The 21,182-nt window shown below is 31.1% G+C and overlaps 1 protein-coding gene across 1 annotated transcript in view; it reads right to left on the reverse strand.

Annotated features, from left to right (window-relative positions):
- LOC106786131 (glypican-6) overlaps window positions 1-21,182 on the reverse strand; it is a 129,068-nt gene continuing 107,886 nt past the window's right edge. The window contains exons 2-8 of the mRNA XM_014747209.1: window positions 12,620-12,790; window positions 4,194-4,336; window positions 3,825-4,073; window positions 3,250-3,418; window positions 2,678-3,083; window positions 2,288-2,457; window positions 1-1,851 (exon numbers count right to left, since the gene is read on the reverse strand). Coding sequence (XP_014602695.1) covers window positions 1,505-1,851; window positions 2,288-2,457; window positions 2,678-3,083; window positions 3,250-3,418; window positions 3,825-4,073; window positions 4,194-4,336; window positions 12,620-12,790 — 1,655 coding nt within the window. The 3' untranslated portion in view covers window positions 1-1,504. The remainder of the gene's footprint in view (window positions 1,852-2,287; window positions 2,458-2,677; window positions 3,084-3,249; window positions 3,419-3,824; window positions 4,074-4,193; window positions 4,337-12,619; window positions 12,791-21,182) is intronic.

A 21,182-nucleotide genomic window follows, 5' to 3' on the forward strand; every position in this document is an offset into this window, starting at 1 on the left:
CTTTACTTTTATATATAGATATTTAATGTCCTTTTAATCAATCAGTGAATTCGCGAACAATGTTACCGATTCGCATTAATTTTATTATAGTGTTTTTTTTTTTTTTTTTTTTTTTTTTTTTTCTTTTTTTTTTGTCGAAGAAATTTTGCGCGTGCGGCGGCAACGCGGGTAGCTAATTATTGGTGACGATTCGATGACGATGATACGAGCTCATTTTACTTTTGATTTTATCACAGGAGCTCTCTCTTTTACTTTCAGCCTTTTTAGCAAGGATTGTTGATTTTTTTTTTGTCGTTTTATGTCGCACGACGTTTTGACACTTAATTATGTGCAATTTCTTGTTTGGTTACTAAATTTGGGCCGATTAGCGTATCAGTGACGTAATATTTATATCAGTTACGAGAAGAAAGAAAGAAAGAAAGGAAGGAAGAAAGAAGAAGAAGAAGAAGAAGAAAACAACAATATTGTAACTTAACGAAAAGAAATAAGGTGAAAATATTTTTTATTAACCCTCTATAACACGTCTCGCAATTTAAAATTCAAACACAAACTTGCGCATTCCATCATTTTATTTTATCGTAACAAAATTATTATACATGTTTGATGTATTTTAAATATTTTTTTCTAAAATCATTAAATATTGCAATTATAGTACAAATATTATAATTGTCACATTACATCAAATGTTTTTTTGTAAATAAGAACAAAAATTTAGGTTATAGAGGATTAAACGAACGCAAACACGCAGACAAAAGTAAATGATTTTCTTTTTTCATTTTTGTTTTGACGAATCTAATTTAACGAAACGAAATATTAAAGAGTCAAGTATAGTAATTATAAGAAACCAAAAAAAAAAGAAAAAAAAAAAAAATATACTCTTTTCTTCTCGGTTCGATTAAAGTAACTGAATAATTCCGCGCGCTTTGGAGAGTTCAATGCCGGAGCATAAATGTAAATTCTCGTATACTCAGTTCCAGTATCATAGAATTCTTTGTTTATATTTTTATATCGTAATTTAATCGAATTTAGTTTAATTAATTAGATCTAAGCACTCATATCGCGTAAAGATTCTCACGTTAATAATAGAAATAAAAAAATAGATAGATAAGATCGATCAGTTTCAATCGAGCGTCTAAAAAAATTAATCCTAAAATGTCGAATAAAAAAAAAAAAAAAAAAAAAAAAAAGGAAGAAGAAGTAGAAGAAAATATACTTCATATAGTATATTTTCTTATTTTATATATAAAACTCACTTTTTTTTACTTGTAATTATCGTCGATGAAAATTTCGCTTATACAACGAAAAAAAATACCATTTTTTTTTTTTTTTTCTTTGCGATCACTAACGCATCAGTTTCACGACAATAATAACTATGACAACAACAACGACGAATACAAGGATCGTCGAAGTGGATTGTTGAATGAAAAGGAGTTACTGTTGTTGTTCTCTTAAAAAGAGATATTTACACTGTAGTACACTGCTCGATTATAATAAAGCCGTATGATCACAGCCACTCGGTGAGACATCCACCAAACCACATGACAACTATCGGCACCAGATACGTCGTCAATGCTCGTGACAAAGATATTTTTTGTCTGGTTGCTCCACTATCAGCTGTGTCCGTTGTATTGCCATATTTCTTGGTATTGTTGTTATCGTTGTTTGATTTGATATCAACATCTACTCTTGGTGGTACTTCTTCCGGACCTCTATTAGGTGTTGGTTGATTCGGTGGTTGTTCTGGTAATGAATGGTCACCACCGTAACCTGATCCTTCTACGAAACGATCCTCGTTGTCCATACCATCCGAACCGTCACCTGATCCACTTCCGGATCCGTACCATACTTCCTCTAAAAATGAATATTTTCAAACAAAACAATTATATTAGACTCATGAGAGATTTTTAGTTATACTGGTTAAACTAAGTTTTAGTATTAGATGGAAACTAGGAGTTTAATTTTTAGGATAACATAAATGTTAATGAAGGTACTGTTATTAATTTTCTTTTTAAGGATTAACAAGTATAGGCTAACAGTATCTAATATGAAACACCTAATTTATTTCAAAGATTGCAATTAATTTATTATAAAGTGATTCATTCATGGTGATCTCTATGAATATCTTTCTTTTTAACATTGTCTAGGAAAAGTCTGTAACAATTCTTCTGTTTCCTACATTGCCTAAAAACGCCAGGCCATTGTTCACAATTCCTACTTTACCAGTAAAATTAATATTGAATAAATAGTATTCAATACTGAATTCAGGGGTTTACACAATAATACATACCTGTATCTATCCAGTCAACATCTTGACCATTAAACGCTGACCTAAGCCTGTTCGTGATCGTCGTCAGAGCAAAAATTTGATCCCTCACGATGGTAGGCCTTGGTCCGCTACTTCGTACTTCTGGATTTAATGGTTGCGTCTCTCCATCCGAGGATACTGGATATATATATCTAGAAATAAATCATTTATAAAAATATCAATCCCATAAAACATATACTTGTCTTGTTTTTGCAATTTGGAAAAATAAAAAACAACAACAACAACAAATTATTTAATCAATAATAATTTGTCGAGACACTACTGTGCAAAAATAAATTCCAATTATAAATGTCATAATTAATATGTTTGAAACGAGTTAGAAATGATAATAGATAATTGGATTGTACTTACTTATCGACGTGCGTACCATTCCAACATTCCTTAGTATTGCTAGGTGGTTGTACCAAACCATCGTTGCATAACTGATAGGGTAGGTAGACCCAGAACTGTCGAGAGTCTCTTATCCTCTGTCTTATCTCCTTGACGAGCTTGTCCAGTATCGCAGCAGTCGAGGAACGATCCTCACCTGATGTTTCCTGATCAAAGTTCAATGACTCAAGTTCGAGTTCTCTGTTATCTCTTCTTCTTCGTCTACCCAACACAGGACGACCACATCCTGTGAATATCCTTTGCGAAACATCGCTACTGCTCTCTTGAAAGTTCATTATCGCTTCGGATATCTTTAAGTTTATTGGTTTCATCAACATCTCTATATTGAATGGACCCAGCAAACGATCTGCTACTTTGTCAAATGCCTCTGTTTAAATACAAAATTTACGAACAAATTTTCATTACAAATTTTCTTTTTTGGTATATTTTGGATTCTTTGGAGGAAATTTTAATAAAACAATATATGATAGGTTGGGGTGTTCTGATTAAAAATTAATGAAGAATAAAAATTACGGTAGAATATTATTACTGACCAACGAACTGATTCCATTCCCCGTCAAGCGCCACGTGCTGAGCTAAACAACCCTTCATTACGTTCGCACACATGTCGCCGCAAGCTAACACCTTGCCTGCGATCCCGCTACACGAGAGACAAGCTGTCATTCTTGTCAACGCTGATGCACATTCTGGTGATGATTTCAACTACAAATATATATATACATACACATATTATATAATTATTATGATAATAATGAATAAATGATGAAAATCAATTAGATCAATAACACAACTAGGTCGTTCATATTTTAATGGTTATTATTTTGACAAGATTGTATTTAACATAAAATTAAAATTAATAACAAAGTGAGTATTCACTTTTTCTATGAGGTTAATATTTTTAAATATTATTTATTGCAAATAATAATATAGAGAAAAATAAAAATATATAAAACTAGTGTATACGTTTGATAATGTAGAAATCTATTATATATAAAATAATATTAATATTATTCAGAGTGTGTTATTTATTTTTGTATATAAAATATAAAAAATTTGCTTAAATAGACAATAAAATAGTTTGGTGATATTTATGAAATAAATATATTACCGTTTGCATGTTTTTTAGAACATCTGCAGCAACAGTAAGTGCCTGACTAAAAGCTCTAGTAGAAACGAAGGATCTTTTAATCTGAACGCTCAGTTTTTGAGGTACATCACCGAATGGCCTCATTTCTTTCATATGATCACCAACACATTCCAAGTACTTATTGTCAAATTTATATTGACTGTTTAATACAGTAAACATTTTTTGATAAAGCGTGTTGAAGAAATTGTCCATCGTGTCGTCGAGATCGACCTAGAAAATAAAAAGAAAAATCAATATTTGTTAATTGATTCAAATTTCTTCAATAGAATTTAATGTAGGAATGATAAATGCAAGACGCGATAAGTAATAGAATTCAACGAGGAAACTTACTGTTCCCTTCGCATAATAATTCTCAAGTTCCTTGAAGAGATCCGTGAATACGTAAGAGTTTTGTTCATACAAAATTCCGTAAGTTTTCTTGAACATCTCGTGGAAGCCTCTCTTGCTGGTTGCTAAGAGCTCCTTGAAAAAGCCTGCGAGCGAAAAACAAAATAAAAATAAAAATTAAATAGTTAGGTGCTTTCTCTCGAATGTGGGACACATGTTTTAAGTAAAAATAAAAAAAAAAAGAGAATAAAATCTTGTAAAGGTTACAATTAGTTTCTTTTAGGTGGTCGATTTTATATTGTAGTTAATATAAATAATATTTAAAATAGTATTATTTACTATTTTTAAATTTAGAAATATTCAATTAATTTTACAAATTTTTGAGAAAACTTTTAAGGAAGATAAACAAATATTTTTTGATTATTCGTTATTTTAGCTTAGCTGTATTACAATTTTAATTATCTTTAATTTAATTTTAAAATGTTTCCACATAGTTATAATTAAATTATAATATTTAATACTCCGTTCAACCTCTAAAATGGGAACAATTAATATGAGGAAATAATTCATCTAAATTCAGTTATTTTTTGTTTTTCAATGAAAAAATAAAAATAGAACACATAAATGAAGAGACACATTTGAAATACAGGACAAGTTATAAATATAAAAGAAAATAAAATAATTCCTAAGTTTAACGATACCGTTTTTAGTCCAAATATAATACCAATAGTTTTAACTATTTTTACCTTTTATTACCAATCCTTTAAAACGGAACAATTAAAAACGAGAAATTGTCTCTATTAAGCTTTTTAGACGATAAAACAAAATAGGACAAAAATTAACTATAAAAATAGTTATTAATATGGAGAACTTGATTTTTAAGTTTGCTGTGTGAACATATAAAAATATATAATTTTCAATAAAATTTAAAATACGACTCAATTCATGACATTTATTAATTAAAATATTGAAATGTTCTACATAAGGTACAATAACCCTTAGACGTGAGAATAGTGACGGATTAAGCATTAAACGCGCCCAGAAAAGTCCCTGAGGTCTCAGAATGTCTTTTCAATAGAATTTGAAGCAAACAATGTTCTTTTAAATAAGTTTTTTTAATGTGTTATGTTATGTGACGTATAACGAGATGCAATGATTGGTAAAATTATAAAATCTACTGACTTAAATTGATTTAGATTACTGGTTAGTGATATTAACACTTGTATCATGATTATCATCTCATTGACTAATAAACTCTTTGTTGCTATCAAAATAGCTTATTAGTTAATTCGCGTTTTACTTATTCTTTTTTTTAACAGTATAAATACTTAACTTTATCATTAAAATATGTTACATTCAAACAATTATATATATTACATATCAACAAATTTTATCCAACGAAAAATAACTGCGCGTGATCCATGTCAGAATTAACCCTTTTTGCATGAGCGCCGGATATAGTCGGCATCCATGCGACAACCTGTGCATGCGAGTATCGATTATAATCGGCAAGAAAATTCTACTTTATCTGTAGAGTATATCTCAATAGATACTCTATATATAGAATAGTTGTATATAGATAGAATCAATATTCTATTGACCCGTATTATTGGACCTATTAAAAGTGTATATTTTAAAGCCACGTAATATATTCTGAACATCAAAATAAGTCTCCAAGATGACATTAAAAAACCTAAGTGCGAACATCAAAAACTACCGAGTTGCAACGTGCACATTTTTCGGCACAGTGTTTCGTTCAGTGGCATATTACTTGCAATATAACTTTTATTTGAAAAATATTTCTATTCTATTTTTTCTTCTAACTTTAGAGTTTGAGGTGTCGACGAGAATGGTTAACCACTTAGGTTAACCGTCAATTATATCAATTGAATTGATCCCCGCCCTATTGCGCGAGAGGATTCATTTCTAATTGTAAAGCCCAATAGAAACGAACGAGTCATTCTCAACTATCTCCCTTATTTTATCACCAATCCTGAAAGGGTAGCAATTAAGTTGATGGGAATAATCGTTGATTTAAAAGTTTATTTCTTCGTTCATTCAAAGAGGTGGCTCATAAAAATGGTTCGATCAATGATACGAATCGACGGTTGATGGAAAAGAGAAAGGAATGATGAAAGGAGAAAGAGGAAAGTTAGAAAAGGGAGTGTTTGAGAGTTGCGAAATAGAGAGAAAGAGAAAGAGAAAGAGAGGGAGAGGGAGAGAATAAAAAGAAGAAGAGAGAAGGGTAAAAAAGATAGGGTCTAAAAAGTAAAACGTCTAGGGGTAGTAGTACTCGAAGCACGCGGTAACAATGGCGGCGAGTACCTAGCTTTCCCTCTCTTTTATTTTCTTCTATCTTTCTCGTTCTCTCTTTTTCGTCATGCTTCACACAAGCCAAACCACTCTCTCTCTCTCTCTCTCCTCACTATCACACACACAGTCACTTACCGACCAACACCTATAAACTAACACTTATCTATGAGAATGAGATAGAATATGAGTTTGTAAGTGTAAATGAGTTATAAAGAAAAAAAGTAAGAGAGAGAGAGAGAGAAAGAGAGAAAGAGATGGAAGGGCAGTACACCCTAGCAGGAACCTCCTTATCGTCACTTCAGCCGCGAAGAATGTGATTAAAATTCCTTTTAACGACGAGTACACGTTCCTCCCCCTCCTCCTCCTCCTCCTCCTCGTGTAACGAATCGGCCGCCATCGCAGTCATCGTCGTAGTCTTAGTCGACGTCTACGTCGTCGTCTCGTATACGTCTACCATAGTCGTAGTTGACGTACAAAGGGCAAGGCGAGTGTGAAAAAAAAGAAAAGAGAGAGAGAGAGAGAGAGAGAGAAAAGGAGGAAGCACTTAACACCGACGGTATAAGTTCGTCTCGGCTATTAATTCGCGATATTTTGCCATGCTATTCTCCCCTCCCCCTCCTTTTTCCTTCACACACACTCTCTTACTCACTCTCTTTCTGTTTTACTTAGCATTTTTCTCTTTCTATCTAAATTTCTCTCATTTACTACGTCCGTCTGTCTGTCTCTCTCTCTCTCTCTTTCTGTTTGACTTTGAAACTCTTTTTCTCTTTCTCACATATACACGCACACGTACACACACACAGAGTTTCTTTCTTGCACTCTCTCTCTCTCTCTCTCTCTCTCTCTCTCTCGTTTTTTCTCTTTTTAATTTTTTTTCTCCTTTATTTTAATCTTTTATTTTCTTTCGCTCTCTTTTCAATGCTCCATAAGTTTTTTCTTTGCTTTTAGCTCCCCTCCCCTTTATTATTCTCCTCTTCCTCACTCCTTATTACCTACCCCCTCCCTACTTTGAAATATCGACTAATTTTCATTCCAACGACAACCTCGGTGTGCACTAAGTCCACCCATTTTAACCCTTTATACCTCGAATTTTTTTCTTCTGCTAACCCCTCTCTCTAACCCCCTTGCGAGCTATGAAAAGTATTTATATTATTTGACGAATATTAACCCTCTCCCCTTTCGCAACGAGTAAAAATTAACGGCGAATTAAACAATTTCTATCCATTAGTTTGATATTTTTAAAAAGTTGATGTTAATAATTATTTATATATATATATATAAAAAAAAAAAAAAAGAACCATTTGGTCGTCTATCAATGAAAGATTTTACAAGGATATTTTTACACGTCCATGTTAAAAGATAAAAAGAAAAACATTTAATTAAAATAATATCGTTACTTCAAAGTTATAAACATGATTATAAAGGATTAATTCTTTCAGTTTTATTATGATAGCTTTATAAGAATCATAGTTTGTGCATATATGCATGTATGTATCTATACGAGAGAAAGAGACAGACAGACATATTATAAAAGTATTTATTTGTCGATTAAAATGATTTTAATAAAATCGAAATCCAACCTTAATATGCAATTATAAAACTATTACTTTTGATTATACTTCATTTAAAAGATTCGATTAAAAAAAAAAAGATACATTCTATAAGCTTTTACCTTTAGTCCATTGAAAAAAAAAAAAAAGTAATCGATGAAATAAAGTCAACTATTATATATATTTAAAAGGAGAGTATATTAAATAATGTAACTTAACGTTAAGTTAATTATCTGTACGCGAGAGACATCCATTTAGAAATGTTCCCAGTCTTATGATGATATTAATTAAATAAGAAGACAGATTTTAGAGTAATAGAGAGAAAGAGAAAGAGAGAGAGAGAGAGAGAACTGGTAACACATAAAATCAAGACAGACCTAAAGACATTTGCGACACCCTGTATAAGCTTAGAAGAGAACCCTTCTCCGTATTCGAGTCTAGAAGGCTCTCTCTGTGAACTTCTATCATGCAGAGTGCTAAGTAAAGTGGATACGTAGCTAGGTAGAGCTAGGTACTACCTCAAAGGAACCTTGCATACGGGGTTGCTTGGTGTTGAAGGTGGTTGGAAAGAGTAAGAGAAATATAGATAGAGATAGAAAGAGAGAAAGAGAAAGAGAGAGAGAGAAAAAGGGTTGCACGTTGACTCTGTACCAACGAAAGCTATGGAAAAGATTGAAGACTCGAATACGGACCGTTAGAAGCGTCGCACCGCACCGAGTAATTTCGTTAATTAGGATCGTTAGATCTCGCGAGCTTTTTTTTTTTTTTATCTTGACGGTGTGCCGTGTTTGATATTTTCTTTCCTTTTTCTTTTTTGTTTTGTTTTCGGAATCATCAATATGTCAAAGTGACAGGCCGCACATATTAGGCATAGGTAGACGACAGATATTATTTTTAATCCGCGCGTTAAATATATGTTCTTCTTCTTTTTTTTTGTAATACATTAATATAGGATTGAATTTTTAATCGTTTAAAGGGGGGAAGGATATTTTAAATATGGAATTTTGTTGATTATTCGACATAACGATTGTTCTTTAAATATATATATATAATTAATTTAATAAAATAATTGTGTACAATTTTTGTTTTTTTTTTAATTCGTCGTGAAATTCAGGATTTCGTATTTCTGTATATAAATTTTGCAATTTTTTATTCGATACGGTGAAAGATATTGTTGTAAGAATATTTTTAAATAAAGATTTGTATTCCTTGACATAACGATTTTTTCATTAAACGTATTAAATTAATCTACAAAAAAATTGTTTATGCTAAACTTAATTCTTCGTGAAATAAAAGGATTTTACGTTGTTGTCCTATTACCTTTTTCACGATATTAGTTTATTGTAATAAATTATAAATGTTATACTCGTACAAAAATATATATAACTCCAAATACAGAAAATGTTTTTCAATCTAATCATAAAACAAAATTAATAATAATTCTAATCGAGTTATCAAACATGAATTATTTATAAATAATTATCCCTTAATTCAAACATTATATAATCTATGATCAACAAACTTAAACAAACCTGTCAGGAAGTCACCAGTCTAGTTAAGTTACAAACAAAATTCAAAGAGCACGTTAGTTCGCTTGGTAGAGTCAAGCTCCTGGTCGAATTCGGAAGGGTGGAAAACGAGGAAAGAGTATAGAAAAGGGTCATGGTTACAATTACTATGTTTAAGGGACATCCGAAGGATAGTAAAACCGATTGTTAGTATTACCTGTCAGATTTCATAGACGTAAGTACAATGAGCATCCTATCCGACATGTAAATTTCGTCACCCTTTTGTTCATTTTCTCATTCTCCGTCTGTCTGTCTGTCTCTCTCTCTCTCTCTTTCTCTTTATCTTTATCTTTATCTCTCTCTAACCCCTTTTCCATTGAATATTCACCAACAGCAGGCAAACCACAAACGAGACTGTTTGTTGGGAACAGAGAGGAACTTGAACGAATATCTACGTGTATTTGTGTGTGTCAGTGAAAGAGAGAGAAAGAGAGAGAGAGAGAGAGAGAGATACGATGATAGAATTAATAATGCGAATATCCGCACGATCAAAGGCATCATCCGCTTGCGAATCATCATCACGTAAACGATGCGAGAAATTTTGTCCTATATCGATTTATTTTATCTTTAATCATTTCTATTATACTAGATATATAATCCTATACATGTATAGAGGTTTACATTTAACGTTGAATACTGAGAATAAATTTCAACTATTATTATTATCATTAATATTATTAATTTACTATGATTATTGTGGATTGTCCGGAATATATATACCGATTTATATTTTTCAAGTATATTCAATTTTTTTTTCAAAATTGATACGAATTTTCTGGATAATTTAACGTTTAAGTATTAGGTAAACATCGCCATTTTCTTTTAAATCAAAGTATGACAGACGCCATATTAATATTGAAGACTTAAATTCAATAATATTAACAAATTGAAAAAATAATAATAAACAAATTCTCTGTAATTCTATAATTTAATTCTTATACAATTATTATTAATTAACAATAACTAGAATAAAGGTAATTACACAAACTAAAAAGTAAATATATAAAATAGTAAAAAAAAAAAGAAAATGTCTAATTATTTTTGCAATGAAGCTAATATTTTAAGAGAGAACGTTATCCTTGTAGAAACGTGAGAAGAGTTACCGGTCCTCCGATCAGAGGTCCTCGTGAAACGGCAATTTTGCTAATCTTTTAATCCTACCTCCCAACAGTCCCACCCGGTCCCGTTTTCCGAACGTGTAATCCCGCCGCTGATCTTCTCGAATCGACGCCGTTGCAAGGCGTGTAGGAAGGAAGGTGCATAAGTACAGAGGGATAAACCATCGTTTCTATCTCTATCTCTCTCTCTCTCTCTCTCTCTGTCTATCTGCATTCTCCTTGGATACTGCTGCATTTCATCTTTAAACTCGAACAATTCTCTATGGTTAATCTCATAACCTCCATTTTGATATTCCCTTGTTTTACAATTCTATAAAATTGTTCTTTAATTTTTATTTTTTTTTTTTCAAATGAAATAATTTATTGTTGTATCTCTAGATAGAAAAGTTTAGATTTTCCTATAAGAGAGACTTAAAAACAAAATGGCGAATGCAAAGAGTAATTATATAACTTTTCGATTATATAAAAAAACAAACTATTGAACAAATATAAAAATGTGTTTACTCTCATTTAATTTAAATAATGAAATATATTTATTTTCTTTTTAAATATGTCACCTAATTTTTATTAAAATTAAAACTTTATTTAAATTATGATTATACAATTTACTACATTATTGATTATTAGTTATGTTATTGTTTTAATAATATTTCATATTGTAGAATTTAAATCCTCAAATTAATTATGAAAAATAATGAAATCTGTGAGTTTAATTTTATTATACAACTTTAAATTGGGATCCACTTAAAATAATTCAAGATTATATAGAACAATTCAAAGCTCCAGATAACTTCTCGGTTATTTGATAATTAAATCACATAACTCGTTAAATCCGATATTTAAAACAGCATTTTATCACCTAAAACAGGTGAAAAAACATCAGACTAATAAAATGAAAGATTTAATGGCTACTTTTTTAATTTCATGGCTCCTCAATATCCACTTTGACCGACCCCATTTCTACCAAAGTGAAATTCTTTCGAATTCGCAATAAAATCGTTTCTCCTCGATCGAATGTGTTCGAAAGTTCAAAGATAAAGGATAGCCAGAATAAAGTAGTCTCTGTGTATATATGTGCGTAAGTGCATGTACGTGTTGGATGAGAATAACCCTCGGGAATGCCAAAATCGTTACCCCAATGTTCGTTCGTGGTTTAGTTGGATACAAAGAGAAAGTAAAAATGAGTTTGAGTGTAGATGCAGAATTGAAACGTGTCGCGGAAAGGTCCAGAAGTGACTATTGGAGTAAGTAAAGTAGAATTAAGTAAAGTAAAGTAAAGTAAAGTAAAGTAAAGTAAAGTAAAGTATATACGTGCGCACGAATCCACGCATTCCTTTATTTCCCCTCTTTATCTTCATTCTCCCTGTTTTAATTAAAAAAAAGTCTCACAAGTTCACTCAACAGACAACCTGGAAGAGGATCTTACACATAGGGTAGTAGGTGGGTGGTGAGTATATACTTCGTCAGTATCCACTTCTATCTTATAACTACCAACCTACGGGGATTTGATCTTTCATCTTTTCTCTTTGACAAAGTAACATTGTCCCCATTGTTAGCAACAATTATTATCATACGAATCATTGATATCAGTCCAATTAGTTTTTGTTTGTCAAGAATCGTTAAATTGTAAATTAGCAAACATTTTGCATCGTATTTATGAAAAAATCATACGTAATTGGATGATTGATTAAAAAAACACACAAAATAAGAAGATAAATTTACGGTGTTATATTTAGTAGTGATGTTTTAAAAGGAACGATTTGTATAAACGACTAGTCAGTCAGGTAGGGTTATAGAGGATTCTCTTGTCTGAGCAATCGTAGTCTCTATCACTGTAAAATCAACGCTGTAAAAGCCCTCGTGAGAGTGGTGATACTCACTGTGAAATCTATTTCCACGAGTGGACAAGAGTTGATGCAGTCGCTGAAGGGTATCCCTGGTTGCTTTCTCGTGCTTGTCTCGGGCCCTTGCTTGTAATCGTAACTCCATGTCGGCGGAACAACAAACTTCACCGCCGCTGCTTATTCCACCGCATATTTTTAATTCCTTCGCTGTAATTAGAAACATAAATATTGAACATTAATTACAAATATACAGTATATATATATAAATCATAAAAAAATAAAATTTATAATTATAAAAATAACGATAGATTCGATATTAATAGAATCGGTTGAAGAACCTATTACCAATTTGATTTATTCGCAGACACTGGTGGTACCTGTTTTTAGAACTCGATAAATAATTTAATTCTAATCCAATCAATTTGTTTTCATTTTTAATAGAAATTTATTTTATTATTTTATGACGTGATGTTGATATTCCTAGAAAGCTTTGTTTTATTAGGTTAACCAAAAAGAAAGTTCAATATAAATGTGTGTTCTCTTAGAATTTTTCTTCATAAAATTGGCATGAAATTATCTGATAACTTAAAATATATATCCTTTTTTCTTTATTTAATTTAAAAATGGTATTGGATAAATGTACATGAACGATAATATTTTATTTTTGACTTTCTCCTCTTATATCTTTCTTTCTATCGTACGAATAGTAATTTTACTCTTTAAACGATCACTCACAGTAAGGTAAATCCGATTGAGTAAGGAAAAAAAGATTCTCGTTCATCGTGGAATCAATTTTCTAGGATCACTTCGTATCTAAGAAAAAGAAGAGAAAATTGCTTAAAAAAAATTCATGTTGGAATTCTCGTTTTCGCAAAAAGAAAATGAAGAAAGAATTGAGATATGAATTGGTTGGTTCTATAACTGGTATACCTCATCCTTCTGTCTCTTCCCTCACAATAAATTTTTATTTAATATTCCCGCTTTTTTTTTCTTTTCTTTTCTTTTTTTTCCTATGACAAATGCAGAATATTTTCAGGAAAGAAGAAAACAGAATGAAAGGGAACATTTACGTACAAGATATCTATGTTTTATTTTTCGTAAACTCGAAGCTACTCTCTCTCTCTCTTTCTCTCTCGACATGTCGAGTATTTGAAGAAGAAATACTTACGTTACGAGGAGTCAGTAAATGCAATTTACTTCGAAAAATCGGTAGACTGAGAAAGGAAGCTAAAAAAGAGAAAGATAGGAATACGAATACGAGTGGGAAGTAGGAGTACGACATTGTTTTCTTTCCGTGCTGAGATGACGTTCAGCCACCTGCTTCTTGTGTACACTTATCCTTTTCTTTTCTTTTTTTATTCGACATCCGGTAGCCTTTTTAACCTTTAAAGAAACGTAAGATCTTCAGAAATCAATTATTCTACGTCGAGGATCTTCCTTTAATTTGATTTATGTATTTTAGAGAAAACCAAATGTCTTGTTTTTGTTATCATTTTATAATTTCGAATAATTATTGAATTGGTGACAAAATATTGTACATGTTTAATACCACGCTGATTTCTTTTACATTCCTTGCCTGTTGTGTCATTACGAATTTTTTATTGTATTATGTTGAAATGTTATTTAGAATAAATAAGTTAAAGCACGTAATCATGTGCAATTCATTTATTTTATTGGGGGGACCATCGGTTACCCTCTATGACATTACAAGTGTCAGTCACCGATAATTTCCATGACATTTAACGTGTTTAAATTTGGTGTAAATTTTTCTAGTTATTTTTCATTCAGTTATGGTTATGCAATACACATTATTGTTTGAAGTTTAAATTGAGATTACTAATTTCTGCTTATATTATTGTTTTAATACTGTTTAATATATCGTCGAAATTATCATGGTAAATATATTGGATATATACAATTTGTAGAAACATATATAATTGGTAATTTAATTATTTATTGAAAATTTCCTAGTTACTGTGTTCATTCAGTTAAAGTTATGTAATATACGTTCATTGTTGGTTGGTCAATAAACTTGTACGAATTTTGTCGTACTATTATTTACTTAGAAAAAATCTTACGAATTTATTTGCCAACGTAATAACAATTAAAACGTATCCTACTAATATTTAGCATGTATATACAAAATTTAATATAAAAATAATTTCTATTTTATTATTAATTAAAAATATTTGCCATTTTTCATTATCCAGTTACCTTTAATCTAGTTATATACATTTAATACATTATAGTAAAACACTGACATTACTGATTAATGCTTTCATTACAATTCGACCATTGTATGTCAATTATCGTTGAATTGAATTTCTAAAATGAATCATAGAAAACAATTCAATGGAACATTCGATAACAACGTAATTAAATAATCAATTGCTCTCAAATCGTAATTATTTTTACACCAAATGAATTATTTCAACTAGAATTGATAATTACAGTTTGGAAATATATTTGAAGGATTTCAAAAATAAGACGGGCAAAATGTGAAAACGTACTTCGAACCGTGAAAGCGTTATATCGCTTATCTGCCAATACTTCCAGTCTACCGTCTAAGCTAATTTTACCGTTTTCTACTCCCTCACGGAGTACCCTTGGGTGAACCACTCCCCTCCACCTATTCTACCACCTCCCTCTTAACCCCCACCCTCCATCGGACGTTTTCCACCAAACTCCACGTCAAACTCTCTCTCTTTCTATCTCTCTCTTTCTATTTTATCGTCTCTATCTCACTGCTAGTTCCATCGGGAAGTTTGAAACACGCCGTAAAAGTAATCCCAATTCATTTCCACGGGATTGCCCGTGTCGTCTATGCGCTATGTTTCGTATTACTTCCTACCATTGACGAGGAGAGTTAACGAGAAAAGTAATTCAATTTTTACGCTACAGGTACGAAGAATTATGATTACTCGAAAAAAAAAGAAAAGAAAAGAAGGAAGAAAAAGAAAGACATAAATCTTGAACAAACCGAGAACAGAATCGTACACCAGAATGCATTCTCTACTTTTTTTAACACCTCAATCTTGCAAAAACGAAAGAAAAAGCAAAATTAAATCGACAAATTAATATTACAGAGTAAATTACAGAAAATTAGGTTTGAGTTTGGGAATGTGATTAAAAAATACAATTTTAATACAATTGAATATTATACTGAAGTATTTGAAAATATAAGAACGAATAATAGCAGACGATGGAATTGACTTGGTATTAAGGGTTAAAGGGGACATTTGTGGATTGTGAGTTTATTGATCGTGCCACTGTTGGAAAAGACAGAATCCGCATTTATTTTATCTGTGATCAAAAGCAAATCCCGTTCGTTGGTTTCCAAGATTGGCCAATTCTATCTATCTATCTATCTCTCTCTCTTTTTGAAATAACAAAATTGGCGGCATCTGTGTGTTACTGACGCTATTGTCGTTGTAGAGTCGTCATCATCGTTACCGTCTTGCTTTCCTTTGGAAGGAAGGAAGGAAGGAAGGGTGATACCTAATCGAATTGGAACCCTTTTCGTCTGGTTATCCACAGGGAAACCCTACAATTCGAAACTGGATAGGGCGTTATCCTTTTTTAGTCTACGATAGAATGACTATCTACTGTTATTCGTTCTTGTAACTTAACCGATCGAGGAAATCTTTTAATGTATTTAACGTCCGTCCAGTCAATAATTTCCAATCTGACATGAGTTTTATGCCAAGGGTGAGTCATTTGACATTAGAGGATTTGGGTAATCTTAAATCGACGTGTGTCGTTTTTAATACATAAAATAATTTGTTGAATAAGTGCGATCGATTTATTTGGAGATTAGTTTTTGTTTCATCCGTATTTTTTAATAGTTTTTTAAATCAACAGTATTCAACGTAAGGGTATATACATTATTTTGAGATTTACATTAGAATTGTTGTTATTTTAAATAAGTGTTTTATATTCTTAAACAAAATATATTGGTATGCATTATTATCGAACCTTATTATGCAACTTTGAATACTGTCGTTTATTTAAAATATTGACAAATAATTATTTCTATTAAATAATAAAATTCTCAAGGGTTTCAACCATACAGAAGTCATTAATAATATTTTAATACAGGGTTATGGCAAGATTACACATCGATTTATGGTGGTATATGTATACTGATACCGTATTATAGATACTGTCAAATTATTATTTATACCGTAACAAAATATTCATATATAAATATACTGTAACTATTATTTATTTGATAAAATATTGATCAAATAAATATAAGTGATCAAATTTCTGTAAAGGTTCAACCAGATAGATGCCATTTATAATATCTTAATACAGGGTTACGTCTCGTGGTTACATATTGCTATGGGTTATTAAGTGATATCGTATTCAAAAATATTGTTCATAAAATGATTTAAAAATTAGCAATAAATAATTACAATTGTTATTTAAATAAAGTGATGTTAGAGGGGGAGTAGATGAGTTTGATTGGTAAAAAAGAAAAAGGATGTTAAAATACGAACGAAAACTTTGGTCAGATTCATAAATTTAACCTCTTTTCAACGTGGTCAATCTAGGGAGTGGTATAACCAGTGAGTGCAGAAAACTGTATAGTGCGAATAACGGGAAGAGTAAAACGTTATAGTATGTATAGAGAAAGAGATGTGGCCCCATTCGATCGATAATTGACAATATCGACACGCGGCTCTCGACCCTCACTTAAACGCGGTGTTGCGCGTCCGTGGAAATTGGAAAATTTCCATTGTAAGTAGATTTTCGGAAATGGCGGCACGAAATTCAATTCCACGACGAGATATCCAAGTCTATTTCTCTCTCTCTCTCTTTTTCTCTTGTGCGTTGCTTGCTTCCGCTCGAGGGTATAAAAGGGAACGTTCAACGATGTTGCCGGAAGGCGACCAGCCATTTTCACTCGAATATATTAACGATATGGAATCCGAGGAATCCCTAGGAATCCCCAGGAATCCTTCCTTTATTTCTCATCTTTTTTTCATTTTTTTTTATTTTTTTTTTTAATTTTATTTTTGATAATAATAATAAAATATCGATAAATTCGGGAGGATAGACGAACGAATGAGGAGTATTAGAATGGTACCAAATATTTTTTAAAAATAAATTAAGTATAGTAATAATTATATAATATTTTGATAATATTCTGTAAATGGTATCACACTGTAAAATATTATTTTTGTTATTATTATATAATATTGAGATTAATGTATATGTAATCCTAATATAAGCAAATTTTTAGAGGAACCCAAATTCTTACACGTAGAATAAATTATTTCCTATGATTGACCTAATATTATCCCCCCTCCCCCTCTTCTGTAAAATACAAGTAATTAGTCAAGAATATTTCTAACAGATCAACCTACTATAAATCATCGATGAATTCATTTACAATGATGTTATTTTAAACACCAGATGAAAAACCGATCAAACATATTGAAGATTGAAAGTTCACCGACCACCACCAGCAGACTTAGGTGTTACTTCTCTTTCATTCATTATTTCTTTATTTCTCTCTATGTTTAGAAAACCTTAACCGGACGTTGTTGTCGTTTGGTCAGTGCACCCAACCAACGTATAAACACACGCGCAGAATCTAAACTTGGCACGAAGTAACGATAAACACAGGCATATTTTTCACTTTATAAACTGAACCCCTCCCCTCCTCTCTTATTTCACCATCCCATTCCTTTAGAACAACGTACAAAAGAGAATGAAGAAGGAGAAGAAGAAGAAGAAGAAGTAAAAAAGAAGAGGAAAAAGTGGAGGTGGAGAAGAACGTAGGTGGAAGATGAAGGGAGATGAGGAAGAGGGGGTGAAAGCTCAGCTCGCAGACGATCGTAATCGAGAACTACTCGGTTCTCCTACCATTGTTCCTGAAAATTCAAGAGAAAAAAAGAAAGAAAATAAAAAAAGAAAAGTCGTTTCCAACTTTTACCTTGTCCGATCATTGGGAGAAAACCCGGAAAAGCACATCGGAGATTCTTAATTACGCGAATTCACGATTTTCACGTAGCAGATTCTCGTTTGGCTCTAAGTTAATGAGATCTCATAACGCAAATCTCTTCCCGATAGATTCTTATATTAGATCTGTATCCTTCTCTCATTTTATTTTTAGCATCAGGATCCCTTATAGGTAGGAAGGGTTTGCCCATTAAAAGGAGGTTCATCAAAATGTCGTATTGTTATTATTATTGTAAATAGGATTCATTTTTGGGAGAGGGGGGGGATTTATTACTTCGTTTGATCTTCGTTTTATTTTTGTTTAAAGAGTTGATTCATTGGTAGGCTTGATAGAAGTATATTATTATTATTATTATTAGTGTGAGTTAATTAGCAAATAATATTAAAATTCTTATGAAAAATATTTCAAATTGATCAAATAATAAAATGTCAGTCAACCCTAAAGAAATATTGAAATAAAAAATATAAAAAAATGAAGATAAAAACCTGTAAGTAAGAAAAATTGATAATACAGTAGCAAACAAATAACAGCATTGTTTTTCGTCACGTACAATTGTTGATAATTCTCTATCTCAATATTAAAATTCTTATGAAAAATATTTTAAACTGATCAAATAATAAAATATCAGTCAACCCTACAAAAATATTGAAATAAAAAAATATAAGAAAAATAGATAGAAATAAATGCAAGGTCAAAAATATTGATAATACAGTAGCCACCAAGAAGAGGATGGTTTGACGCGTAGTATCGTCGTCTCGATTTCATCCGTACATAAAATGTAAATACCCTGGCCGGAACCGCGACGGTGTATTTCGTGACGCGCCACATTGTCGCCAAGGAAAATCGTTTCTCTTCTCCTTCGTCTCCTCCTTGCTTGCTTGCTTGCTTGCATTTGCATTCCAATCTGTCGAAGACAGGAGGATCGTAACACAACCCAACGACTACTACGACGACGATCTTGAAACTTGTCGCCGTCGTCACCGTCACCGTCATCGTTGTCGTCGTCATAGTCGGTTGTATCAACGCATACTCGTAACTCGTCCTTCCGAAGAAGGTTACTTTTATTTGATCGATTTTTACTTGCGTAGAATCGATAAACGATAAAATAAAAACTAAGTAAGTATGAGAAGACTATATTTCTTGGTATAATTATCCAAGAAATAAGGAAAAAATAAAAAGGAACAAAAAAATATATTTCTTATCGCGATATATCAACTTGCATACTAATAATCGTTTTAAATCCTCGCACGTTGAATATTTAATCGCCATTTGTATAAAACGCATTAATCCCGTAAACGCGTACTTTTTCTTTTTCTTTTTTGTTTCTTTTGTTTTGTTTTGTTTGTCTTTTTTTTTTATATTTTAATATTAAACGTTTTAAGATTATTCTCGTGTCAACCGGTTTTAAATTTTACATTTAAATTCTTTAGTTAATGTGTAATATTAAAGAATTTTTAATATTTATTATTATATTAAATTTATTTAAATTATTTAAATTGAATGTTAACAATGTTGGAAAAATGCTTTTAATCTTTTAACAATATTTTTCTTTCTTTCATTTGCAATGTAAAAATCCATCTAAAAACCGATCGAGTATTCCACTTTTTTCATTTAGAATTTTTATACTGTATTTACAAAATACACAAATTTTTTTTTATTACTGAAATTAACAAATTTGACCAAGTACATATTACATCTAAAAATTCTGGTAAAAAAAATATTAAACCTATTAACACATCCTTGTTTTTTTGTATACTAAACGTACCATAATACTAGTTAAAAGTGATTTAATATTTAATTTAGGATTCAAATTCTGCATTTAATATTAAAATACAAAATTTCTTCTCCCTATATATATTGAAATTGAAAAAAATTTGAAGTTTGAAGAGATCGAGTGTGTGTGAAAAATGTAGGGGGGGGGGGAAATATTAAACATTAGGATACCCCTGAAATATCGGCGCCAATGTGTCCGAACGTCGATGGAATATAATCTGCTCTGTTTTCTTTTTTTTTTTTCCTTCTTCTTCTTCTTCTTCTTCTTTCCTATTTCATTTTTCTTTCCCTTCTACGTGAAAGGAATTTTGATCGTGACAGGACACGTTTCGATCGACGTGGAATGAAACGCGCGATCACATTTGTATGCGGTCCGGTTAGATAAAAAGACAGATGATTTTTTTTCTCTCTCTTCAAAATATATAGGAATAAAAAAATATGTGTATATATATATATATAAAATTTTGTGGACTTATTATTTTTCTTTTTCCTTACGAAACGATGAACACAAATTTTTAATGATCTTTTATCTTTATTTCTCTCTTTCTCGCGTTTGTTTTTCCTTTTTTCTCCTTTTTTTTTTTTTTTGGTTCTTTTTCATAGCTTCTGACAGTTTGTAGTTTACGAGTACCAATCCTGTCTGGAATATAAAAGCTTGTTCTAGACAGAACGACATTGTTATCGTCCTCGTTGTGGGAAGAATACAAAATGAATAAAAATATAAAAATAGAAAGAAAGAAATAATGAGATAACTATATATATATATATATATACAAATTTTTACTTTTATTAATACTGAATATACTTCAAACCAATTAAAATGAATGATGTTAAAAGTGTTATTTTAAAATTATT

The sequence above is a fragment of the Polistes canadensis genome, unplaced genomic scaffold (assembly GCF_001313835.1).
Source record: "Polistes canadensis isolate GaletaPanama2010 unplaced genomic scaffold, ASM131383v1 scaffold_66, whole genome shotgun sequence".
Taxonomy (NCBI): Eukaryota; Metazoa; Arthropoda; class Insecta; order Hymenoptera; family Vespidae; genus Polistes; species Polistes canadensis.